The sequence below is a fragment of the Lissotriton helveticus genome, chromosome 1_1, assembly GCF_964261635.1.
Source record: "Lissotriton helveticus chromosome 1_1, aLisHel1.1, whole genome shotgun sequence".
Classification (NCBI taxonomy): Eukaryota; Metazoa; Chordata; class Amphibia; order Caudata; family Salamandridae; genus Lissotriton; species Lissotriton helveticus.
In genome coordinates, this window is record NC_136057.1 from 830321183 (window position 1) to 830348871 (window position 27689).

The 27689-nt window shown below is 43.5% G+C and overlaps 1 protein-coding gene across 1 annotated transcript in view; it reads left to right on the plus strand.

The window, feature by feature from the left end:
• The window catches only part of APPL2 (adaptor protein, phosphotyrosine interacting with PH domain and leucine zipper 2), a 697983-nt gene that overhangs the window by 520424 nt on the left and 149870 nt on the right, over nt 1-27689 (plus strand). Inside the window, exons 12-14 of the mRNA XM_078674621.1 lie at nt 11167-11209; nt 24059-24115; nt 24199-24287. Of these exons, the coding sequence (XP_078530747.1) occupies nt 11167-11209; nt 24059-24115; nt 24199-24287 (189 nt within the window). The remainder of the gene's footprint in view (nt 1-11166; nt 11210-24058; nt 24116-24198; nt 24288-27689) is intronic.

The following is a 27689-nucleotide window of genomic DNA, read 5'->3' on the forward strand; positions in this document are numbered from 1 at the left end:
CTACAGAAAACTATGGATGCATGATTCTACACAAAGTCCCTGTAGATGGATCAAAAATTCACAAGGCCAAACAGCCGCAGAGATGTTAAGCTTCGAGAAACAAAGAGATGCATATGTTCCTGAGACCTTCGGGAGGCGATGCAACAGTTCTGCTGCACCCAGGAGAAGTGATGTATCGAATCCGGTCTCTAGGGGGAAGTGATGAGTCAACTCCAAGACGGTTCTGGTCCGCAGGTGATGCATCGGGAAAACTTGCCACACAGGTGCGATGCGTGTAAATCCAGGACACGTCTGCAATCGATGCGGCAGTGACAAGCGGTGTCAGTTTCTTCAGCTGCAATCCCAAGATGCGTCAGTTCTTGCAGCTGCGACAGGTGATGTCAGCTCAGCAGCGGCGCAGCAATGTGTGAAGATTTTTCTCGCATGGCAGTGCTGCGCCGGGAAAGAAGAGCGATGCATTGATTTCTTCAAGGTTCTTCAAGCTCCCACTCCAGGAACAACCTTCAGAGGCCCACAATTGAAATAGGCACCTCCTGCCAGGTCAGAACTCTCGGCAGCAGTGTTCAGGGGGCTGGGGGTGAAGTCTTTGTGCCCCAGAGACATCAGAACAGGAGGCCAGCACACACAGGCCCTTTGAGATCTTCTTCAAGCAGATTCACAGCAAAGTTCCAGTCTTTGTCCCTTCCTTGGCAGATACAACAACTGCAGGCCAACATCACACAGCCAAAGGGCAGTATTCCTCCTCACAGCTCTTCAGGTCTTCTCCTTGGCAAAGGTTCCTCTTGAGTGCAGAAGTGATCTAAAGTGCTGGTGTTTTAGGTGTAATACTTTTACCTCAAAATGTATTTGTTCTCTTTGTGCAAGGGCCTCTGAGCCCAGTCCAACCAGTTTTGTCCTCACTGGTGCTGTATGACCACAGGGGATTGAGACAGCATTGTGCAGGGGAAACAGAACACATTCAGGTGCAAGGAAATCTCCTCCCACTACTCTAAATGCAGCCAAACCCTATTCAGCTCAGCTCTGAGTCACCCAGGAAGGGCCAGGCACATCTCAAACCCACCTCCCCCCTCAGTGGGTGTCTACGGTGAATGCACATCTCCAGGCCCTGTCACTCCAAAACCAGACAGTCAGTCCACAAGCAGGCAGAGGCACACAGAATGGTTAAACAAGAACATGCCTACTTTCTAAAAGTCACACAACATCATACATTACATGACTAATACCAATTAAACAACTCACATCATGATCACACTGTTCACTTAATAAGACCATACATATTTTATTTTATCATATACTTCTTATTGTTATTTCATATTAGTTGGTTGAAAATTGTCAAAATATATTGCTCATAAAGTGTAACATCAATTTAACAAAACATAACACCACATAGTGGCACAACCTACATTACAACATTAAATGGCATTCATTAAACACAAAACCAAAATAATTTTTGAGGGACTTTACATTAAGTTGTAACGCCAGCTTAAAGAGCAGTGTTTTGTTTTCGATTAAAAGAGAGAAAAGCACTAGAAATAACAGAACCAGAGCTAATATGATATTGGTACTATGTGCTTCAAATTAATGTAAAGTCCCAAAAATATTCTGTTTAGTTTTGTGTTTAATGAATGTCATTTAATGTTGTAATGTAGTGGGTGCACTTGCCAGGTCGATGTGGCAGTTTAAAACTGTCCGCAGACACTGCAGTGGCAGGTCTGAGGTGCCTTTTTAGGGCTACTCATGTCGCCGGCACAATCAGCGCTGAAGGCCCACTAGTAGCATTTTATTTACAGGCAAGGCCCTGGCACACTCATTGCATTTTACTGAGGACTTACCAGTAAGTTAAATATGCCATATCATGGAGAACCAATTAGGTTCATAAGTTACACCGAGAGCATATGCACTTTAGCATTGATTAGCAGTGGCAAAATGACCAGAGTCCTATAGTCAACAAAAACGGGTCCGGAAAAAATAGGAGGAAGAAGCAACACATTTGTGGATAACCCTGCAAATAGGGGCAAGTCCAACAATATCCAAATAATAATACTGGAGCTGATGACCAATGAAACTTCCACTATAAGGCTCACAGTAAGTTATAAACATTTACTACTGGAGAATATGCTACATAAATACACAGGAAACCACATAAAGCTGACACACTCACTTACCTCCGTCATCCAACTTATTCAGTCTGGCAAAAGAATCTGGGGCAAGATATGAAACTACTGATTTTGTGAGTCAATTCATGCCCCAGGGAGAGAAAGGAACCTTTGATTTTATTGTAAGATATTTTGACTGGAAAGAAATCAAAGGCTGGTCTCAGAACTAGTATAAACCTGATTCAAAATCTTCCTCGCCATCAAATGCTTCAAGAGGGCCATTTGGGGCACATTTTACTGACCTAAAGATGGGCTATTGGCTGTATGCATTCATCCAATAGGTTGCTCAATTTGACATCCCTTTATGAATCCCACAGAGATAGTTCCTAAGGGACTGCCATGGATGCCCATTAATACTACAAGATGATCCACTTTGGAATTAATTTAGTCCGCACATCGTTTTCATAGTGATTAGTAGAGGCTATCCATCTAAATCAGCAGGTATTGCACACAAAAAATGCCAGTGCTGTTGCATTGAAATCCTTCCACTATTCCTGGCTCCACTCCTTCAACGCAGCCTTAGTAAAATGGTAAGTTTTCCCACAATCTATTGCAGAAGCTCTCGTTAATCTTTTAAGCAAAATAAATCTCAAAAGAAGCACTAACATTAAGTAAGAGCATAAACTATGACTCAGGGAAATAAATGCAGGAAAAGATTAATCATAATCCTAAAAATCCTTGATTGGCTTTTCCACGTTGACAAACCTAGCAAACCTAGCAAATGGCACAGTTTTAGAGAGCTAGGGAATCACTGAAATTCCCTTTACTGACTGGAGAGAAGTCTTAAACGGTTAAGTACAATTTTAACACTAAGGCTGGTAAGGCTTCAAACCTCATTGTTAAAGTACATGCAAATGGCTTTACAATTTGCAGTAATCTTAGGTTGCTGTGAGACCTGTTAGCCTTAGGGTTATATTCCCCCAAACGCTTCGCCTTCTCCCCTCCTGTTAAACTGAATTGTTTTTTGTTGAGCGTAGGACTATGTGCACTTTACTACTGTTAACTAGTGCTAAAGTGCTTGTGCTTACTCCCTAAAATATTGTAAAATTGGCTTATACATGATTAGCATATTTAATTTACTTATAAGTCCTGGTAAAGTGGTATCCCATATACCCAAGGCTGGCAAGTTAAATGCTACTAGTAGGCATGCAGCACTTATTTGTGCCACCCACTTAAGTAGCCCCCTACGTCCTAAGCCCACCCTAAGAGGAAAGAAGCCTCCTCCTCCTGACAGCTTGGAGGGGGCCTTTCGGCTCCCTACAAAACCACCAGACGCTGGGCACGGCATGGGCTTAAAGTTTGATCCTACAGGCACACAGAGGTAAGTGGGGAACGGCGAGGCGGTGAAAACGCTGAACTTAACACCGCAAGGTACCTTGTTTACCCTATCTTTTTCTAATCCTGGCCTGGAGAACCTTATGAATGAATGAATAAACATAGGGTGACTGGACTGCTGCAGACTTAAGTAAAGACTTTCTACAGGGCACGCTTAAAGTAGTAGAGAGCCTAAAGAGATCTTTGGCCCAGTAGGCACTCGTAAATATTCTTCAGACTCACCCTATTCAGAGACAAGCCCCGGCAAACCATAACAGCGATGGGAGAAAGCTAATTATGGCCACAAAAAAAGTGAAAAAACAGATGGAACACAATTTGAGATCAAGACTTAATGCTGCAAACACTATAAATGCGACAAGCCCATGCTATTTGGAAGAGAGCAGTGAGTGCTTTGAAATAACTCCGAAAGCTAAAAAGAAAGGAGCCAAAAAATCAAAGGCGACGGCCAAAACCCCGGGTAGTGTAGCGTCAAACTCAATAAAGGAGTTTATGGGGAAGCACTTTAAAAAGGTGTTTACAACTGTAAAAGACAAAGACATTACAACAAGTAAAGTGGCATCCCTGAATGGAAGCCAAGAGGGGAAGAAGAACGCAGGTGCCTCCCTTCCCTTGGAGATACATGTGTCCAACTCGCTCAATTTGGCTAATCAATCGCTACAGCTTCTACTAGATATGGGGGGCCTAATCTCGCCTTGGCTGTCATCATCACCACGTCTATCCTTCTCCTATGAAGTAGAGGGAGGATCCTTGGACAGCCCAATTCCATTGAACAGCCCAATTCCATTGAACAGCCCAATCCCTGGGGTAGGAACGGAGAAAGGAACAGAACCCCCCCCCCCGAGTAAAAAGTCAAGCCAGAATAGGAGTCAAAATGAATACCCCTTGAAAGCCGGAAACATCAGTTCAAGACACTGTGCCGAATCGGATAAAACATCTGAACTAAACCACGAACCTAACCGTGATCTTTCATCATTGACAGCTACTTCAATGCTGGACCTAATGTTAATATTACAAAGAACCTTGCAAGGCCTCTTAGAGGTCACTTTGTCAAATAACTCTATTCTAAAAACTCAGAAAACATATCTTGCTAGCATAGAAGGGGAACTGCGGGGGATTAAATCACATATGCCAAACATGATAAGACAAATCCCCGATCCGGAGCCCCAAGATCAGGCACAGGGAGAAACCATAAAAAATCCCAAGGAAAAAGAGCATACACCCTGTATGGCAGGCAAAATCCCTAACCCTGATTCTGCCCCGCGGAGGGAGGTCCCACCCCAAACCGACATACAACCCAATGAGGGCCACCAGATATATATTTCAAAGTGGCCAATGAGGATAATAAGAAGGGCTGAGCAGACAAGACGTGGGCCAATAAATAGAGTAAGAGGTGTAGGAATTAAACCAGTAAGAAAGGTGGGCCCCTCCTTGGAGGAAGTAGTGATGACGGAAGAGGAAGATAGGATTAAAGGAAAGGAATTAAAGGGTCCCTACCTGCAGATGAGCATCCCAAAATCGAACAACACAAAGTTCCAGGGAAAAGGTGTAGGCCCACACAATATTCCCAAACCCCAGAAGAAGACAGTCGACAATAAACACATAGGCCAGCCTAAAGGGGGGGGGGAGAAATTGGAAGGAAACTTAGAGACTTGGGTAACACGGGAGGTGAGAGTAAACAGACCCCATATCCGTCAGAAAAGGCCGATACGAATTAACCCCCTGTTCCCAGCAGGGCAAGGAAAGATGAAAAAGATAATATGAGGCTATACCTTGAGATTCCGTTAAGGCTAGGGGGAAAAAAGCTAGGTAAAAGGCGGCCCCTGACTAGGTCTCAACTCCTGCAAGGCTTTTCCAAATGCCAGACGCTGAAAGCGATAAGAACGCGCGACATTAGGGTAGTGGGTTTTAGACAAAATAGAGAAGGAAAAGAGATTACTTGTATCACACTATACTGAAACCTGGTAAAAGACACGAATGAAAAGGCAGCTAACGAGCTACAAAAAGAAGGTATCCGCCTACTTAATGAGAATGAAGTTTTAGTAGAAGTAGAAGGATAGGGATGGCTGGGAAACAACTTTCTAAAATGCCATCCAGGGCTAGGAAAGAGACAGGTTAGGATATGCGACCAGGAGGATGAAGAGGAAATGCCGTTAGGAAACATAAAAATAGTCGCAAATAACTCAGAGGTGGCACATGGATGGGGAAACTGGAGTAAGGAGTCTGACCAGGCAGGACCCTCATCGAAACACACTAATGACCGCAGGGAGGAAGGCTGGTTAGATCATATCGAATAGGGAAAAGGTATGCCACATAGCATAAGGATAATCTCCTGGAATATAAATGGCCTAGGAAATGACCTGAAACAAAATAATATAAGGGAACTGGGGGAAAATATAGAAATTATGTGTATCCAAGAGACTTGACTATGTGGCAAGACCCCGATTTTTGATGGCTTCTACCAGCTAAACCGACCTGCAAAGAAAGGTAGTTTCGGGCGCGCTGCTGGTGGAATTATGACTCTGGTATCGACTAAGATCATGAAGAAAGTAACCGAAATAAATGTGAAATGCAAATGGTTGTTGGCTTGTAGAATAATACTATCAGGGTGTATAAAAATGGATACAATTCTAATGATAAATGTGTACATGCAATGGGACACCACAGAGCAATATGAAGAGAAAATGGCTCTCTTCAAGGAGGACATAGATTACCTCAGTGAAAAATACGGCAGGGATATGCTCATTCTCATGGGCGACTTTAACCACAAACATCACCCCGAGAAGGTAGATTATTGGTTTCTAGATATACTGGAGGCCTATGAAATACCTCAAGCGAGTTTCCCGGAATGTATAACTGGTGTTAAAGATATGCAGTTGGGAAATCTCCTGGGAACTAAAAACCTGTTTTGTTTAAATGGTAGAGGCGAGTTAGACTGCCCCGCCAAAAAAACATTTAAACCAGGCTCTCAATTCTGCCCCATAGACTATGCCTTTACCACACCTTGGAACTTTAGATTAATCTCGGGATTCAGAATTGTGAATAGAGATGGAAGTGACCATAACATGGTAGCCATGGAGATCCCGGATGTGTACTTTGAATCTGGCCAAAAGGTATGGAACAAGAGGTGCACTATCCCAGACGCCAGACAACTAGGTTCACGAAAGAATATGTTGCCAGATTAATAAAATTACAACAGAATTTAGACCTGAAGGCAGCAAGGGGTCGAAACCTCGATTGGTATGTACGAAAAATAGAAGAGGTGGTCCAAACCCTTAGTATAGGTCTAAAAAATATAAATAGAGGCAAAAACAAAAATAATGCAAAAAACCAGAAGATAGAGAAACCCACCGGCTAGTTCACAAGGGAATGCCAGGAGAAAAAAAGGGAAGTTAGGAGAATGACCCACCGCATTCAGCAAAAGAGAGACCAAGATAGTGTAAACACCCTAGAGGGCCTAAAAAGAGAATATAGCATGCTTATTAGAAGGGCAAAAAGGGAATTTAAAGAGGGATGCTGGCAAAAATTACTCGAGGCAATCGAAACTAAGAATTTACGCAATTTTTGGAAATTAGTCTACGCAGCAGCAGATTGCCAACTAGGGAAAATGAACTGCATAGTAGAAGAGACAGCGTGGGAGGAGTATTTACAAGATCTGTATAGCCCTCGGAAAGACCGGGAAGAAGATCTGCACACAGACTGGAGCAGTCTGGTAGCAGATATAAAACCCGTTTTTTCCGCTCAAGAGGTTAAAAAGACGATAAAGGGTTTGAACCTCACTAGAGCAGCAGGCCCAGATAACCTCCCGGCTCAAATAATTAAAACCCATGTAGATTGGAGGGCGAAATTCTTTGCAAATATGTTTGAAGTCATTCTAGATACTGGGAAACTCCCTGATAACTGGAATGGGGCTATAATAAGGCCAATACATAAGAAAGGGGAGATGAGCAAACCGAAAAACTACAGATTAATTAATCTACTGGACATCGGGGAGAAAATATTTGCAAAGATAGTGCTTGGCAAATTAAAGGGCTGGGTGGAAGAGAACTTAATTATCCCGGTGGAACAGGGGGGCTTTAAAGAAGGGCATTCCATCGTGGATCACAGCTATGCCCTGTGGGCCCTTGCCCGGAAGTCGATAGAACAAAAGGGGAACCTGTTTTGCTGCTTCGTCGACTTCCGGGCAGCCTTTGATTCAGTGGACAGGGTGAAACTATGGGAGTGCCTGACCAACTATGAAATCCCGGGGTGCTTACTAGAAATCTTGAAAGAATTACATAAAGGGAACTGGGCCCAAGTCATTAAAGACACACAAGGGGCGCTGACAAAGAAAATTGAAATAGGGAATGGGCTGAGACAGGGCTGCGTCCTAGCTCCGCTCCTTTTTTCAATATTCCTAGCGGATCTGCCAGCAGCGCTAGAGGTGGAAAGAAGCGCGAGCCCGAGAATGAATAGTAGAAAGGTCTCATGCTTGCTGTACGCCGATGACCTTGTGATCATTGACCTGACAGAACTTGGGCTACAAAGAAAACTAAATGCATTCCAAGATTACTGTAAGGATAAACTGCTTACAGTGAACATGGAAAAAACAAAGATCATGTGCTTCGGCAAAGGGACCATGAACTTTAGTTGGTACCTAGATAGAATAAAACTAGAAACAGTAAAATAATATAAATATCTAGGTCTTTGGTTTGAATCCTCTTTAAAATGGGACATACATCTGGAATACCAAAACGCAAAAGCATCTTCCTCCATCTGTGGCCTGAAAAAATTCAATAAAAACTATGGGGATATGTCACACAAACCGATATTAAAAGCATATGAGGCCATGATACCACCCCAAGTACTGTATGGTGCACAAGTCCTCCTTCTAAGCGGAAAGGGTGGCTGGGATCGGGAGGAAGGTATGGCCCTGAAAACATTACTGTCACTGCCAAAGTCATCAATGATACAGGCTATTAGACTGGAAACAGATATGATTGGATGGAATACTCTGGCCAAAATGGCGACGATGAGATTCTTGAAACGCCAATCCCAGGGGGTAGGGGAAAAGGTCTCACACTGGTGTAGTGAGGAAATTCGCCACAGTAACCTAAGATGGGCATTAGACGCTAAAAGAAAAATAAAGGAAATAATTGGGAACCTAAAAGTGGGAGTAAACCAAAATTCTCTAGATGTGGAGTTTACGAAGAGTGCACTCAGAGTACAAGGAAGGGAGTACTCCAGAAGTCAGGATATAGGATACCTAAGAAACAAAAAATGAGTGGTAAATATGATAGAATCATGGGAAAACGAGACGGGGTACCCGTACTTAGACACCTTGCCAAATTACGCCTTTAGGTGGGAGATACTGAAAATCCGAATTGGCACCATCCCTTGGCAAATGGAGGGGAGAGTTAAGGCAGAAATGTTATACCCAGATGGCATATGTAAATGTGGCCTGGGAGCCAAGTGTGAAATGTTACACATACTTCTTGACTGCTTGACATGTTTAAAAGTGAGACAACGGTTCCTACGTCCTTTATTTATAAAATATGGCATAAGACAACGTGTACAAGCAACGAACTTGTTGATAGGAATGGAAAATCTGGAAATAGCTATTGCTCTCGGTAACTACCTGAAAGAGGTGAAACGCTTAGCGCAGGAAGCAAAAGCTAAATTATGAGGGATTGCAAGCCCATATGATATCAGATAGTACTGTAATGAGCAACATATCGAAATCGCCTGTTTTAAATGTAATACCTTCCAATTTTATTATGTACAGCATGTGTTTTAAACATTTTTTTAACGATTTTAGGATTTTTAATTAAAAAAAAAAAAAATTTGTGTACGGTTTTGATATTGATGTGATGCATTTTTATTTTCGATCTCATTGTTTAAAGACCACGGTCTAAATAAACAGAGTTTCTTCTCTCTCTCCCATGCCAACACATGTATTAAGCACTTATTTGGCCGGAAAAGAAACTGTTGATGCGTTTCGAACCCTGGCACATTTCTTTGAGGGTTCTTCTCAGACACAGAACACTGAAAGAGCTCCCTGTCCTTTCTCAATCAATGAACCTCACTTCAAAAAGGAACCTGTGGACTGCCACAATATACACCAGTTTTGAGCACTGTGTTTTGCACAAACTCAAAATGAAACCTCCAGCTGAATCAAGTATTTATTTTCCTTTCTTTTCGTTTGTGAGATGTTTTTGACATAGGCAGTCACCTTTCTTTACGCGGACAGTCGTTTGGACTCCAGGTGAAGCATCCTCTATAGGCATATATGGGATAAAATACCCATACTACGAGAAGTAATGATATATAGTCAAGCCGTCCTCACTGTTTTTTCTGCCAAGTATCTACCTCACATATACAGCCTAAACCAAGTGCCTCCTAAGTGCTACTTAGTGTGAAAGAGAGACACAGTTCAACAACTAACTCGCATACCTTGACCAAAAGGGATTTTTGTGATGCATAAAGAATTAAAGTAAATAAAAATTCTACCTCTAGCTTTATAAAGCTGCAAAAATCCCCTGTACAAAAAATAGGTTTGGGAGTTTCAGTGAAGATCCTTCGCTTCTTGATATTCTGCCGTCTGCAAGACAAGATTTCCTTGACAAAGCAGAAATTTGCGTCTGGCTCCTTTTGCTTTCTTAAAGAAAACCAAACACCTGAATTTCATTAAGAATTGGAACTCTTGCACTTTTATGCTCCACAATAGAAATTTTTTCATTTGATAATTGAGAATCTGCTTGCACAACTTGTGTCTGCTGGGACCAAGCAAACAGTTCCATATTCTCCTGTGACAACAGATGTACCAAGAAGACAAGTCCTTTTTGAGTATATTTCTCTTTCACGTCATGAGATTGGCCGCACTACTTTGCAGACAAATGCCAAACTGAGAACTAAGGACTGATGTACAAAGCCATTTTGCGAAAGCAAACCATGCAGTTTGCAAACTGGCTTTTAGATATGTGTCATTCCCATTTTGCGAGCCAGAAAAGAGTCTAGGCAGTGGTCCATCAACGGTTTCCCAAATGGGATTTTTGTCTTTAAAGCAACACCAGTTCCTTTAAGGAACAAGAATTGTTTTTTTCTTAACATAAGAGAAAAGAGTTTGGAAAGGAAAACACAGGGATAGTTGACTGCTGTTCCATGCGAGCCACTATTGCTGGTGTTGTAGGCCATTAGAGGGGGTTCTAAATAGTGACCTGCCTAATTAATATTAGTCATTCGGTGACCCTGTGAGAATGTAGACTTTGCAATGGGACGTATTAGTACATAGGTGACATCACAAAGTCATAGAGAGGTCACAAAATATGAGCGCAATTTTCCACGACTTCTTGTGATCTGTCTTTTATCATATCTGGCCCTTAGTACGCCTACAGTTCCTTGCACATCACAAGTTAAAGTTCATCCATCCATCGGGCAGGTCAAAGATCACACAGCAGCCACACATGTTAAAGGTCAAAAAGCAAACTCACAGGTCAAAACACACACACATAATAGAAGTCACAAAGGTCACGGATTGTGTATCCAATACTCACAAAGGTCCTTCAGCAGACTCTCTCTGAGGTCATTGAAATGTTCAAAACAATGTATTGTTATACTCTGTCACTTATATTTGCATGTCAATGTGTTAATTTTGTATTGAATGATAACATCACTATATATTTATTTTTCTAAATTAAAGGAACACAATTCTTCAAGCAGAAGGAAAAAAAGAATATGAAGAGGTAATCACTATATGATTCATATCTCATTTTTGACCAGATGTTTCATAGATAACGTATTAGTAGAGTGTTCTTCTGTTTGAGGAAATGGCGCCTCCAGAGTATACGTGATTAGGACTAGAACCAATCTAGCAGTGCAAGAGGTGAGGGAAAACACCCTGAGCCCTCGGGATAGACCCTACGGTCCAAAAAACAAGTGTATATACAGGCCTATGCACACACTATTCCTATTTCTACTTACAATAAGTGTACAGTAAGTGCAAACATATATTCAAGAGACAGAGTACATGAAATTCTTTAAAGCAATCACAGTTGTTTGGTATTCTCTTGTTCCTTTATTCACAAGATTGTCCAGCCAAAACATGTTTCGTCATGGGGAAGTACCCCTCGACTTCTTCAGGGCTGCTCCGCTTGAAATGGTGTTCCTAATGTTCTTTCGACTGGTCCTACTTCCGTCCTGGCAGGCTCGAATGAACGTTTCCACTGCTGTAAGCAGTTCTCTCTTCAAATTATAGGGCAGAATCTTGTGTTGAATAAAAATCCCCAGTGGATGACGTCAAATTCTCTTCCGATCTTCGGTTGCAATATTATCTAATGTCCCCGATTAGTGCCCCATTGAGTGTATCTCCGCGAGTACGCTGCTACTGTGGTTCCCGCTCCGTGAATTTCTTGGTAACCCGGAGATTCACAGAGCGGGAACCACAGTAGCAGGGTACTTCCCCATGATGAAACACATGTTGACTGGGCAATCTTGTGAATAACGGAACAAGAGAACACCAAACGACTGTGATTGCTTTAAAGAATTTAACGTACTCTGTCTCTTAAATATATGTTTGCACTTACTGTACACTTATTGTAAGTAGAAATAGGAATAGCGTGTGCATAGGCCTGTATACAAACTTATTAGTAGACGTTGCTTTCCCTTGCATGAGAATGTAGCATTAGCTTCAGTGTTCTATGCCAGCTCAATTGGTAGCAGATACTCGGACAAAGGTGATGCTTGGTCATCAGGTCTTTCGCAGAGTACCACTTTAATCCATCTTTAGATGCCGGATTCTCAGGAGTTTGCCATATGACCCAAAGCCCTGGATTATAGACTTCTGGCTGAAAACGTTGCTTGGTCACCACTGCAAAGGGCGTCAGATGGTTCTCTAAATTCAGTTCTAGATTCTTGGCTGGCAGTGTCACTGAGCCCCCAGATTACTATTCCATATGCTTCACCAAGAATCTTTCATGACCTCCATTGTTGTGTGCTATATTGTTAGCTTGCTCTATCTAATGGTCTCCAAAAATGGAAGTCAAACCCATGGCTAAGAGTGTTGATGGATGCAAACCTTTGTTTCAAAGTGTTGCATGGTCCTAGGTTTGGTTGTCAATTCCTTCATTGAGGGTGGTACATGATCCCTGGAACTAGATCCTAGGACTTTGAAAACTAGTGGCACATGTCCTTCAACAATCAATGCATATCACTGGTTTAGACTTCCTGGATGAAACTAAATCGCTAGTATACCCTCGACATAAGCTCTACATTTTTATAGGGCGTTTTATAGCTGCCAGAGTGGCCCTTTGACATGGGCAAGCTAGGCTCTCACCTGTGGCACAACGAGGTCCAGTCCTGATGTCTCAACAAAAGTCTGTGCTTTTGGTGAAAGGTAAAAGGGCTCAAAATTTGATTTTGCCCATGGACTATCCGAGCAAAGTCCAGTCCCTATAGCGGCCACAAAAAAAGTTCAGTAGCCCACAAAACCACCAAAGCATCTGTAAGCGATTTATCCTACACAATTAAATGCCTTTATATTTATTTCGTTTCTATTTTCGAAATGTGGAGAGCCATCTTTACTGTGCTTTAATGTATTGGTGTTTTTAGATCTCAGCCTGCGAAAGACTGCGCACATGCGCAGTCGAGCTGGCCAGATTTAATGATGTAGGGAGAGTTTCACTAGCGAGGTTAAGCCCTGCCCCTCTTCTTCATTGGCTGGCCTCCTAAACGTCGCCAGCCATTGGAGAAGAGGTCCTAGTGACGTTCTCCTTTCTCGCTAAGCCCCGTCCTTTTCAGACGGGTCTCCTTGACTTACTGCTGGCGTAAAAGGTTTCTTATCTTCTTTATGGGTCCAGATGGCCCCATAAAGAAGATAAGGAACCTTTTACGCCAGCATCATCCTTTCTAGTTATCTACCGTATGCTGTATATCATATGTTTTCTTTAGCTGTTGACCCGTCTAGTCCTATGTAAGGTGCTCTTTCAACCCTTAGAGTCGGTGGCAATAATGAAACGTGTATGGAAGCCATGAGACGTCATGTCAGTCAAAGTAGCAGCAGGATGCGAATAGAAGCACTGTCACACAACAAAGTGGCAATTCAAGTCAGTAAATGCTAGATATGCCACATGTGCCCACGAAAGGTACCGTCCAGTATCATACGGGCCTTGGTCTTACCACGAACGGCTACATTCCCAACCTGAGCCGCAGGGTCAAATGCCAAAAGTGCCTAACCAGCTGTGAGCAGAGAACAGACAGCTACAGGGTCGCACCATCGCTCACAACTATCATCTTGGGCCAGTTCTGCGTTGCTAACACTTACTTCCCGATCACCCACCCTGCCCCACTGTCGCGCCTGAATGAGCAGCAGCAACATAGCCTGACTAAAAGAAGCTACTGCTGAGCTACACTACCTCGCTCCACCATGGTCAGTCGAAGGTACCTGTGGACTCCACAGCCAATCAGTACTTCGGATTATTGTAGAGCACACTGTGATTGGCTGAAGACCCCTAATGCTCCAATCAGAGGTCCTTTTACAGATTGTCAACACAGCCCACTTCGAGAGGACGCACCGAATTTGTTCAGCCGTGGGATTGGTTGTTATGTGACGCTAAAGTCCTAAATTACAGACGAATTGTTCCAGTTAAAAGAACAGCGACCTACAATGGCTATGAGGCTGGATAGACGGACGGTCCATGTAAGTAGAACGCAGGTAGCCCCATTATGTAGAGTGTCATTCGCTATGTTGTGTTTTTTGGGATCTATTTCAGAGCATGGCTTTATAGTTCAAGCTGCCGCTCCTCTGTTGTATCGAGGCGGCTTTATCTTTTGTATTCTAGTGATAATAACACTAATAGCACCTTGTTTTTATGTGGCCCTTCGCGTCAATCTTCAGCCGTTTGTAAGCACTGTAAGCCCCTGGTGTCAATGTTACATAATTTATGGTACTCGTGTTGGGGACCCTTGTTTCTTTGCTGCTCCAATCGCCTAGATCTGTAATCGTAGACCCGGTGGCAGTGTAGGGATGCAGACTCGAATATAGTACTATGCTGAGGTGAGGCCGTAGCAAGATCACAATGGCTTTTTATCTATAGGAATTTGTTGTTTATGCATCATTGGTAAATATTTCTGTTTTAACACCGAGAGTTCTCTGTGGCTCTCTTTATGGACTGCACGAGGGCAACAGCTAGTTTATTGTGTCGCAGGCTAATTTGTAGCACCTTACTACAATTACTCGTGTTCACCCCTAGCTTGCTTCCTCCCTTCCCTGGCCCTGCCCTTCCACTCTAAGTTGGGTGCTGGTGCTATTCACAGCCAGGCGTTGCTATACACAAACGCTCTGTGGGTTACAAGCCCCTGCCAACCAATAAATTACTTTTATATAGTGCGTGTTCTGTTACTGCACAAGCACCCACCATAAGCCTAGCCGCATTGCTAACATGATAATCTTCTATCACAACATTACCCCACTGGGTAGTGTCTTACTATTTTTTTAATAGGCTTTTGCGCTTTTCATTTTGCCGTTAGCAAAATACTTCTACCCTACATACTCTCCACGGTCTGCATACATGCCTTCCAGCACTTATCACTGCACCGGCAGTGTTACAATAATCTTCTAACGGAGCATTACCCCACGTGGTAGCGTACGTCCCATGTGCTAATACACTTCTGCAAATTTCATTTTGCCCATGATAAATAATTTTGCCTTGTTTAAACTACCAAACCGGAGAACTGAGGAACAATTTTCTTGCTTGCATTGGGGCACATTGCGCTTTTGTCACATCTCAGAGTTAAGTCAAGGGAGCCTCTCTGATGGCTCTCTACTACTCACTTTTTACTACTCTCTACTACTCACTTTCTCCTACTCTCTACTACTCACTCTCTACTACTCTCTACTACTCACTCTCTACTCATTCTCTACTACTCTCTACTCATTCTCTACTACTTTCTAATCATTCTCTACTACTCACTACTACTCACTCTCTACTTCTCACTCTCTACTTCTCACTGTACTACTCTCTACTACTCACTGTACTACTCTCTATTACTCTTGCGCTACCTCTCGCTCTACCTCTCTGCCTCTCTCTCTACCTCTCTACCCGCACACATATGCACACACACACATATATATATATATATAGATATATATATATGCATTTATATATGTATGTGTGTATATATATATATATATATATATATATATATATATATTCACTGAAAAAACCATAGGTTATAGACCATATATAGTTAGGAATTAGCATTTACAAAACCTTGAAAATTCACTGAAAAAACCGTAGGTTATAGACCATATATCGTTAGGAATTAGCATTTAAAAAACCTTATTTTACTCACACAAAACCATTGAAATTCCATATATAGTTAGTTGCACTAACTATATATCGCGCACCCGCAATCCACTGCTGATGATGTCACATATTACATCATTCATGACATGGTCAGTGACATCACTGATGACATCACTGATGACATCTCAAATGACATCACTGATGACATCACTGATGACATCATCCATTGACTGTGTGTTTCTGTAAAGTTTAAATATGTTTTACATATTGAAGAATGAGTTGATGTATAAGTGTCTGGATGAAGGATTTAGGTGCGTGACTAACTGTATGAGTGAGTGATTAAATGTGTCTCACTGAGTGCATGGGTTAGTGACTAAACTGTCTTAATTTGTGCATCATTATGTCTGTTGTTCTGTAAACTGCTGCATGTGTTGATCAGTAGCTATATGAGTAACTATATGGGTTATTGATTGATTGTCCAAGTATTTGTATGGGAGACTGAGTGTGTGTGTGGCTGGCTGGGAGATGTGTGACTCTGTGCAGATCAATGTGTACTTGTATCAATGATTGTATAAGAGAGTAAGTATGTGTTAGTATATGTTTGAAAATGTAAGGTACTCTATGTTTAAATGGAAAATGGAAAAAATAGAAAATGGAAGTGTGATTGATTCTTTACAGGACTGACTAGGTGTGTGAGTAACTCCATGGATGAGTGGCAGAGTGTGAGTGTCTGTATAGGTGTATGAGTGCATATGATAGTGTTGTAAAGATGAGTGATTGTATGTATGAATGATTGTATGGGTGAATGAGTGAATGTGTGTGTAGACGTAGGAATCAGTGAGTGCGTATGTAGTAACTAGTATTGGTGTGTCAATGGTTTCAAAAATTATACTCTGTATTTAACACTGGGTGTAACAGAGGTTATATTAAAGTGTGAGGAGATGCATTGTATTGTCACATGAATGATATCATCAGTGATGTGGTCATTGATGTCAAATGAGATGTCATCAGTGATGTCATCAGTGATGTCATTTGAGATGTCATCAGTGATGTCATCAGTTATGTCACTGACCATGTCATGAATGATGTAATCTGTGACATCATCAGCAGTGGATTGCGGGTGCGCGATATATAGTTAGTGCAACTAACTATATATGGAATTTCAATGGTTTTGTGTGAGTAAAATAAGGTTTTTTAAATGCTAATTCCTAACGATATATGGTCTATAACCTATGGTTTTTTCAGTGAATTTTTAATGTTTTGTAAATGCTAATTCCTAACTATATATGGTCTATAACCTATGGTTTTTTTCAGTGAATTTCAATGGTTTTTTAATAGCAAATATCATAAGCTGTCGAATGTCAAGTACGTGGTAAATAAAAACATTTTCGTGTTTATGCACACTGATCTGCTTTGAATGCTGGCCCCCCCCCTCATTTCTATTAGGAGTACTCTCTCTTTGCAGATAGTGAAGGGTAGTTAACGCAGGCCTTTGCCCCCGTTGTAATCCGTCGTGCCTGCTTCTCTCTCCATTTGATTGATTGTTCTCTTTGGTTCATTCTCTATTTACAAACAAGCACAGAGTAGCAATACTCTGTTTAGTCTTTGCAGATAGCGAAAAATCGTGTAAAAAAACAAAAGGAATCGAGCAAAATCAGTAGGCCACTAATGGGATCTCTTTTTGACCTCGCTAAAATAGAAACATTAAGAACAACCCCTCATGACAAATACGAAACTAGTGAGATGAACTGAACTCCACACCATGATGGCTGCAATACAGCTCGGCTCCGCCACCCACCCCGCCCAAAATAACGATAAAGAGCGGCTGCCATGATTGCTCGCGGAATGGCCACGACGGAGCTACGAAATGGTGGTGCTCTCATGCTAACGCCAGCTTCAGTCTGAAACATCCAGAAACACTGTAGACTACCAATTCGATCAGTTCCGGTAGCGCCCCAATGTAACCCGGTAGAGAAGAACTAGCCCTCCCCTCTTTGACTGATGGTTCTTGTTGCCTGTCCCTTCTGTTGTCATTTAACAGAACTATTTAGCCTGCTGAAAGGGGTTGTGTTCCGACCGCTGGTTGGTGGAGACATTTTGACTATATTCTGGACCTGCGTTGTCGCGTAATGCGTCATATGACGCGCCGCGTTAGCGCATCCGGAAGTCATCCGGGGCGCGACGCGCAGCGCGTAACGTAAGCATAACAGGTCATGTGACTTGTTAATAAAACTTTTCATTGGTTCATTTTACTTTTCTTATTTTAATGATGAAAGGCTTGGTCATATGACCTAAAAAGTACACTTTTTATTACTTCCAAACATTATTTTTTCTTAAATATATGTTATAATGTTCCAGGCTAATGTACTTTCCCGGAAAATTTACAACTGTCCTGCAAGTAAAATATATTCTTTTTTCGAGAAAATGGCCGTTTCTTCGTCCCATGACGGAGCTGTTGAGCAAAAGAGGGTCGACCTGCTGTCTTAGTCGCCGATACGCCTGAATATGAGATTCTTATCGATCACTTTATGTTGCAGGAGTAGAAAACACAACAGCCCTTGACCATTTATCTTTACTGCGTTCCTGCGTATTATACCTTTTACCCTTCATGTAATTGGTCTGCTTTATTTCACTTGCCTTTTAATGATTCTAAAACAGTGACTATTATTAAAAACTTTACCAATGTATATACTACTACCATGTTTTCTTTTAAAAACCTTTATTGTGAAAATTTCATTATACAAATACGAGCCTATAACCACGTGGGCCGGCCACGGAGCAAACTGTAATCGTATATGATGAGTAGACATTTACACTGTAGAGGAACGTAACGGGCGGGCCATTAGGTTGCAAGAACTAAGGTGTCTAACAGTTGCGGAATCGGTGGACGTACATTTTATAATTAAAATACGACAGGGCCAGTTACAATAAAATTATCTAGATATACATTTGCGGGCAAGTACCATGCGCGACGTTAATTCGAACTTTCAATAGTACAGTAATCAATAACACATCAGAACTTAATATCAATAGGGATGTCGAAATACTCAATCAATTCTCGTCCCCGCCCGCCATGTGCTTCAAAACTGCATACGTATCTCGTGATTTCAAGGTTCTGCAACCAGTACACAACAAGGAGTTACGAGTCCCATTTATTCCGGCGCCATTTTGGGCGAGGACGGGCAGGTCCAGGATATAGTCAAAATGTCTGTACCAACCATCGACTATGATGATGTTCATATGCTGTATTTATAGAGTAACACTCATCTGTCCACATGAAATTAATTTGCCACAATCTAAACATGTCATTTTAATCTTTCCAAAGTTCTTCTAAATATTTGGGACCGTTTCCCTTGCCTCTGATGCTGTCAGTGCCACTTCTTTGATGAATGTACTGGCAGGTCGGGGGTTCTCCTCCAAATCTCTCTTTTATGCAGCACTATAATTAATTGGTGCCACCTCTCCATATGACGATGCATGGTATAGTTACCATAACTATATATTTTTTCGGTTCCTCTGGAGAGTACATCGTGGCAGATGAAGCGTATAACGTACCGGGCATTTACCTTTTTTTGCATGTAGAGGAAAGGAAAAAAAAATCGAGCGTCCGAGTTCTAAGGTGTCCCAGGGCCATTTTAGTGGACCAGGCCCAAATCCAAAGAACAGGCCGCCATTTTGAGAGTCCTGTTGCAGCCGCCTGTCGCTGTAGCATGAAGAGCGGCCAAAACTCAGCTGAATGGCAACTGAAACGGTAAAGGGGCGCCCCACTACAGCAGACGAGCCTCCACCTAGGAAGGCCTGTTCACGCCGCCTCCCCCCCCCCCCCCTTCGGGCACCCCACGCCGTTATTCGGAGCAGTATTGTAGGATGGCCACACCAGTGCAACAACTTGCTAGACACCACCTCGGTGGTAACCGAATCTCAGCGCCTTGTGGTGTCTTCTATTCAGAAAACATTGTTGTGCTGCCTTCGACCTATTCGCCGCAAGTGCGCACGCAACTCAGCTGCATAGCTTGCTAGACACCACCTCGGTGCTAACCGAATCTCAGCGCCTTGTGGTGTCTTCTATTCCAAAAATATTGTTGCGCTGCCTTTGGCCCCATTCGTACATCGGTCCGCTACTGCCGCCATCTCACAGGCCAACGGGGCGCCCCACGCCGACTTTCAGCATTGTAGGATAGCCACACCAGTGCACCTTACTAGACACCACCTCGGTGCCATCCGGATCTTGGAATCTCAGCGCCTTGTGGTGTCTTCTATTCAGAAAATATTGTTGCGCTGCCTTTGGCCCCATTCGCACATCGGTCCGCTACTGACGCCATCTCACAGGCTAATGGGGCGCCCCACGCCGAGTTTCAGCATTGTAGGATGGCCACACCAGTACAGCAACTTGCTAGACATCACCTCGGTGCCATCCGGATCTTGGCATCTCAGCGCCTTGTGGTGTCTTCTAGTCAGAAAATATTGTTGCGCTGCCTTTGGCCCCATTCGCACATCGGTCCGCTACTGACACCATCTCACAGGCCAACAGGGCGCCCCACGCCGACTTTTACCATTGTAGGATGGCCACACCAGTGCCACAACTTGCTAGACACCACCTCGGTGCCATCCGGATCTTGGCATCTCAGCGCCTTGTGGTGTCTTCTATTCCGAAAATATTGTTGCGCTGCCTTTGGCCCCATTCGCACATCGGTCCGCTACTGACGCCATCTCACAGGCCAACGGGGCGCCCCACGCCGACTTTCAACATTGTAGGATGGCCACACCAGTGCGGCAACTTACTAGACACCACCTCGGTGCCATCCGGATCTTGGCGCGTTGTGCTGCCTTCGGCCTATTCGCACATCGGTCCGCTACTGACGCGAACTCAGAGGCCAACGGGGCGCCCCACGCTGACTTTCAGCATTGTAGGATGGCCACACCAGTGCTGCAACTTGCTGGACACCACCTCGGTGCCATCCGGATCTTGGCGCGTTGTGTTGCCTTCGGCCTATTCGCACATCGGTCCGCTACTGACGCCGCCTCACGTGCCAACGGATTTTCTACGCTTTTTATACCCTATGCCGCATAACAGGTCATGTGACTTGTTTATAAAACTTTTCATTGGTTCATTTTACTTTTGGTTTCCTAATGATGGAAGGCTTGATCATATGACCTAAAAATAACACTTTTCATTGGATGAAAACTTTTTTTTTTCCCAAACGATGAAAGCCCCACCTTGTTTCTGGATGTTTCACACTGAAGCTGGCGTCACCATGAAAGCACCACCATCTCGTGGCTCCGTCGTGGTCATTCCGCGAGCAATCATGGCAGCCGCTCCCCACCAGAAGCCTGCAGGAGTCGGGGGCCCCCAAAACTTTTGTTGAATCCTCAAGGCGAAGGGGACGCTTTCGAGAATGGGGTCCAAGACCTAGCAGACAAGCGTCCGATTTGCAAGGTGTCCCAGGGCCATTTCAGTGGACCAGGCCCAAAAAGAAAAGAGCCTGCCGCCATTTTGAGAGTCCTGTGGCAGCCGCCTATCGCTGCACCGCAAGAGTGGGCGCAACTCAGCTGAATTGCGGCTTTTGACACAGTGGACCAAAAGCGGACGGAATGGCAACTGAAACGGTAAAGGGGCGCCCCACTACAACAGACGAGACTCCACCTGGAGAGGCCCGTTCACGCCGCCTCCCCCCCCCCCCCGGGGCGCCCCACGCCGTTCTTCGGAGCAGCATTGTAGGATACCAAAACCAGTGCGGCAACTTACTGGACATCACCTTGGTGCCATCGTTCTGCTGCCTTGGAACTATTCGCACAACAGTTTGCTACTGATGACCCACCCCCCGCGACGCCCCACGCCGGATGCCGAAATCAGTGCGGCACCCAGGCAACATCACCTGGGTGCCGTCCAGAAATCTGGACGTTGTGCTGCGTTGGGACTATTCGCACAGCCGACCGCTACTTCGTTGTTTTTCCCTAAAAATGTTTATATGTTTTTACTGTTTTTGTTTTGTTGTATATATTTATAAGTTATTAAAGTTTTATAATCTTACTACTGTGTTGGAGTGCTATATATTTTTAATGTGACACATAATTGTAAAAACTTTGATGTACAAAGAGTCATCCCTGGAATCTTCCGCTTCAGGCTCGGTCCCCTCCCCAATCACAATACAGGATGGTTTTCAGATAGTAGGAACGCGTGTGCTGTGACGGATCTCATCGAGTGTGGGCCTTGATCTACTATAACTCCTTTGAAGAGGGGTGATTCTTTACAGCTGGGGCCATAAACTACATCTGCAGGGCTAGCTGATAGCCTAGGACCGGCCTGGACAATTGGACACAGAGGAAGAGGAGTGTCAGAGGGTGCGGTAGTGAATAGGGCGAAAGGGAGGTGTCGGGCGGGCACAGGGTGTGATTCTCAGGGAAGAGCAGCGCAGATGGGGGGAGGTTTATTACCCATGCATAAGACAGAGAACGAGGGTGACCAGTGCCTGGGGGAGATGCTTGCGAGGGTGGGGAGCCATGCTAAGGATCGACAGCGTGCAGAGAGTGAGTCTGGTCAAGTCATCTAAAATGGCTGCCGTGCACAACAAAAGTGTGGCATTTGAAAAAAGGCAAGATGGCGCAGACAATGTTTTTCAACACTTCCTGATTTCCTTCGAATCGAACGTTAACAGACGTTGGGGCATATTACCAAAGTTAAGCGATATTTATCCCCAACGATGCTTAGCAACGAATTTTTTACCGCTAAGCATCGTCAGAAATTATCGCAGATAAACCTTGCTATTATCAAGGTTTATCGCAAATGCCATAAAAAACGACCGCAATGCATTAATATCGCTGAAAACTCACCGATATTCATGCATTACCGAGCTAATGCTCTTAGCCATGTTATCCACCTCCCATTGGATAACATGGCTAAGAACTGCTCAGGGCAGGTGGTAGCTTTTGGAGATATTCGCGCTTAGCGCGAATATCTCCAAAAGTTGGTAATAGGAGATAGCGATGTTAGCGACTGTTTCCAGTCGCTAACATCTTGGCATGCCCACTTTGCATGTCATTAGTGATAAATATCACTGACATGCAAAGTGGGGCCCAAGATGGTCACTATCTCCTACTAGCGGTCGCTAACTGGTGTTAGCAACAGCTAGGTAATACAGAGATAATTTTATCTCTGCGAAGCGGAGCGCTGTTACAGATATATATCTTTTTTTGAACGTTAATTTCTCAAAATCCACTGAAGCACATATATTGAGACCTAGCAAAGGCACATCGAGCTACCAGTCTTTACAATTTTGCCAAGTTTCGTGCAAATCCATTCAGCCGTTCGATTATTATTATTATTTATTTTTTTTGCCCCGCGGGGCCCTTTTAAAACCTCCACATCAAACCTAGGGGGTCAGGGAGGATCTACTATGCCCCCTTATGGTCATTTGCCCCTTCGCTTTGGCCTCCTCTTGTCTCTCGATCCTACCGAGAGACAAGATGGCGGCCGCTACGGACTGTTTGGAATGTTTACAGACGCCGGAGAACCAATCAGCTTCGCTTCACAAAGCTCCGTAACGCGTAAAGTCCGCGAACCGGAGCGCTGCCTGGTCCGCTGTTACAGATATATATCTTTTTTTGAACGTTAATTTCTCAAAATCCACTGGAGCACATATATTGAGACCTAGCAAAGGCACATCGGGCTATCAGTCCCTACAATTTTGCCAAGTTTCGTGCAAATCCATTCAGCCGTTCGGGCTAAAAGTGAGGCCAACCGCCCTATGGAAAACTCAATGTTAAAAACACGTTTTGGGACCCCCCTTTTTTCTCGGACCCCCCTTGACGAACCCCCCCCCAAATTTTCAGGGGCTGCTCAGAAACAAAATGTTCCATTTTCCTGAAAATTTCAGCCAATTCCGTCCACAAACGCCAAAGTTATTAGACATAGAATTTTCAAAAATCCCATAGAGAAAAAATCCTAACTATATATACCTACTGGCGACCGCCAGTAGGTAATATACATATATAAACATATATAATCTGCATATCTATATAAATACAAATATAAATGCATGCATACATATACATATATGCATATGCCATAGGTCGCGCATTTGCGAGAGATTAGGCTATTTGCATTGTAAATGACAATGCCATTTATTTATCTGTTTTCAAAACCAACACATAAATACAAATGTTGTCATTTACATTGCCAATAGCTCTAACCTTTGCAAAGGCAAGACCGTTGCATTGTAAATGCTTGTTTTATTTTGAAACGTTTTTTTGTATTGGTGTGGGTTGTAATCCATTTATTTTTCTCTGCAGTGGATATGCACAATCAATAACATTTCAAGGCAAATCTACTTGACAGACAATCCCGAGGTAACTACTACTGCACTTTTTCTATAATGCTGGTTGCTCTGCAAACGTCCCTTGAGTGACCTGTGTGGGTTTTCTTGCCTTAGGCAGTTGCCATCAAGTTAAATCAGACGGCCCAGGAGGCGGTGACACCGGTCACAAGCTTTGAGAAGCGCCACGAGAATGTGACAACCAGGTAAGGCACGTTTTTGTGGCAGGAGTTTTGTACCAGGTTGATGTATATTCCCTGCTGTTTAGTCTATTATAAATGACTGTCATTGAAGCATCTATGATTCACAACTTGTGGTCACCTGCCTCTCTGTAGGGGCCACGGAGTCTCCACATCTCACAGATAGTTATTGGCCGAATAAGTGGTCCCTGAATGTTTGGAGCCACCCTGCGGCAGAGGTAGTGAGAGGGCCTGTGTTAACCCCTTAGATACGTTGGCTGGGAGGCGAGCAGATGTGCATCATCGACTTTTAGGCCTTACTAGTATTGTTTGTTTGTTGGTAAATTCAAGTTACTGATTTAAAAATGTTGCAGACTGAGATAACGTGAACGAGGTAGACGTTCTCTCTCTGTCTTCTATTGTTTTGGTATTTGGTATTTATAGTGCTCTTCCCACACCCCGATAGAAAACTCGCTTAGGCATGTATATATATTTTTTTAAATATATATTCTACATACAGGTATCTTGTTGATCATTAGTGTTTGTGGAGTTCTGTAGCAACCATTTCTGTGCTTCGGATAAAAATCTGATTTAATGGGCCATATCCATTTATTTTTTCTTTAGATTTCCTTGACCAAAATGTATTTTTTTTAAATAAACATCCCTAACGAGCTAGTTTGCACTAAGCGGTATAGGTTCACACAAATGTTTTGTTATTGGCATTCAGATCTGTCAGTGATACATAGAACAGTGCTTAACAGCACCACATTTTACCGTATCCAGTACTATACTTTGACTGAAAAATGTCAAAAAACAAGTATTGGTAAGGCAATAGGTCCTGCCTATGCATGAGGTATTACCTTTGACGATATGTTTTAGCCATGTTGTACACCAGCGTGGCTGCTGTTCAATATGGCTAAAAGTTAGTGTGGCAAAGGAGTGCAGTATCATGAAGTGGTGTAGAGTCATGTAGAGTTGAGTGTCGTGCAGGGAGTAGAGTGACATAGAGGGGAGTAGTGTTGAGTGGCTTAGAGTGGAGTAGAAGGTCAGAGAGAAGTAGAGAGGTGTAGACTGGATTGGCATAGACTGCTGTAAGGATGAGTGACATAGAGGGTGTTGCATAGAGTGTTGTAAAGTAGACTGACCTAGATTGGAGTAGATTGCCATAGAGTGGTGTGGAATAGTGTAGGAGAGTAGAATAGCATAGAGGGATGTAGAGTCGAGTAGTGTAGAATGGACTGGAGTGGCATAAACTGGAGTGGCATAGAGTAGAGTAGTGTGTCATAGATTAGAGTGGAGAAAAGTGGCATGGAGTGGCATAGAGGGAGTAGCGTAGAGCGTCATAGAGTGGTGTAATGTAGAGTGGAGTAGAGTTTAATGGAATAGAGTGTCACAGAGTGGAATATCATAAAGTAGAGTATCATAGAGTGCATTGGTTTTCAGTAAAGTGGTGTAGAGTGCATTGGCATACAGTGCCATCAGGGTAGAGCAGAGTGGTGCAATGCAGATTGCAGTGGTGTAGACTAGAGTGGTGGAGAGTAGATTGTACGAGTAGAGTGAAGTAGAGTAGAGTGGTTCATGGTAGAGTGCAGAGGGGTAAAGTAGAGTGCAGTGGTGCAGAATAGAATAGTGGTGTGGAGTGATGCAGAGTGTAGTGGCATAGAGTTGAATGGTGAAGAGTAGAGTACTGCAGAGAGCAGTGTTCTGCGCCACTGCTCTCTGCTCCACTCTGCAGTATTCTTACAGTACTGTAGAGTGACGTAGAGTGCAGTGACATAGAGCGCAATGTTGTAGAGTGGTATACCATGCAGTGGATTTAGAAAGCAGTGGTGCAGAGAAGACTACAGATTAGAGTGACATTGAGATCAGTGGCAGAGAGTGCAATCTTGCAGAGTAATGTTGTAGAGAGCAGTGGAGTAGTATGTCGTAGAGTGGTGCAGAGAGCAATGGTGTACAGTACAGTGGTGGAGAGTAGAATAGATTGGTGTGGAGTGCAGTGCACAGGTGTAGAGTTTCGTAGTGTGCAGTGGCGTATTGTGCAATGGTATAGAGAAGAGTGGCACTGAGTTCACTGGCACAGAGTGCCGTCTTTCAGAGTAGAGTGTCATAGAGTGCAGTGGCGTAGAGTTGCACAGAGCAGGGTTGCAAAGAGTAGAGTGTTTTAGCATGCAGTGGCATAGAGTGTTGTAGAGTATAGTGGGGTAGAGTGCAGTGGTGCAAAATAGTTGGTGAAGAGTGCAGTGTTACAGAGTGCATTAGAGTAGAGTGGCGTAGAGTAGATTGTTTCCATGTGGAATGGTGTGCAGTAGAGTGGTTTGATGCATGGTAGAGTGCAGTTGCGCAGAGTAAAGTGTTACAGAAAGCAATGGCATAGAGTACAGTGGTGGATAGTAGAATAAAGTGGCATAGGGTGCATTGACATATAATGCAATGGTGTAAAGTGGCGTAGCTTGTAGTGGAATAGAGTATTGCAGAGTAGAGTATATTGGCATAGAGTGCTGAGTAGTTGACATAGAGTGCAGTGGCGTAGAGTGTATTGGTTTTGAGTAAATTGGTATTGAGGGAACTGGTGCAGTGGTGTAGAGTGTCATAGAGTGGGACAGCATATAGTGGAGTGGCTTAGAGTTCAGTGGTTTAGAGTGCAGTGCTGTAGAATATATTTTTTCAGAGTACAGTGAAGTGGTGTGGAGTGGTGCAGGATAGAGTGCAGTTGCATAGAGTAGTGGCTTGAAGTAGAGTGGCATAGAGTGCAGGGACAGAGTGGGTGGCGCAGAGTTGAGTAGAGCATGTAGATTACAGTGGTGTACAGTAGATTGTTTTAGAGAGTAGTGAAGTGACGTAGAGTGGAGTGGTGCAGGGTAGAGTGGTGTGGTGCAGAGTAGAGTGCAGTGGCATAGAGTGCAGTGTTGCAGAGTAGAGTGGCATAGAGTAGAGTGGTGCAGAGTAGAGGGGCATAAAGTGAAGAGGCGTAGGATGCAGTGTTAAAGAGTGTAGTAGTGCACAGTAGATTGTATTGGCATATAGTGCATTGACGTAGAATGAAGTAGAGTAAAGTGGTGCAGTGGCATAGGGTACAGTGTAGAGTGTCACAGAGTGCAGTGGTGTAGAGTGGCTTGAAGTGCATTGGTGTAGAGTGCAGTAGTGTAAAGTGGTGCAGAGTAAAGTGATTTAGAGTGAAATGGTGTAGAGTGGCATAGAGTAGAGTACAGTATATTGTTGTACAGTGCAGTGATGCAGAATAGATTGGTGTAGGGTGCAGTGGCATAGAATATGTTGGCATTGAGTAAAATGGTGTAGAGTAGTGTGGCGTAGAGTAGTGCAGAGTAGATTGCAGTGGTAGAGTGCAGTGTTGCAGAGTAAACTGTCAGAGTGCAGTTGTATATGGCTGAGTGGAGTAGAGTGCAGTGGTGTAACATGGTTTAGAGTATA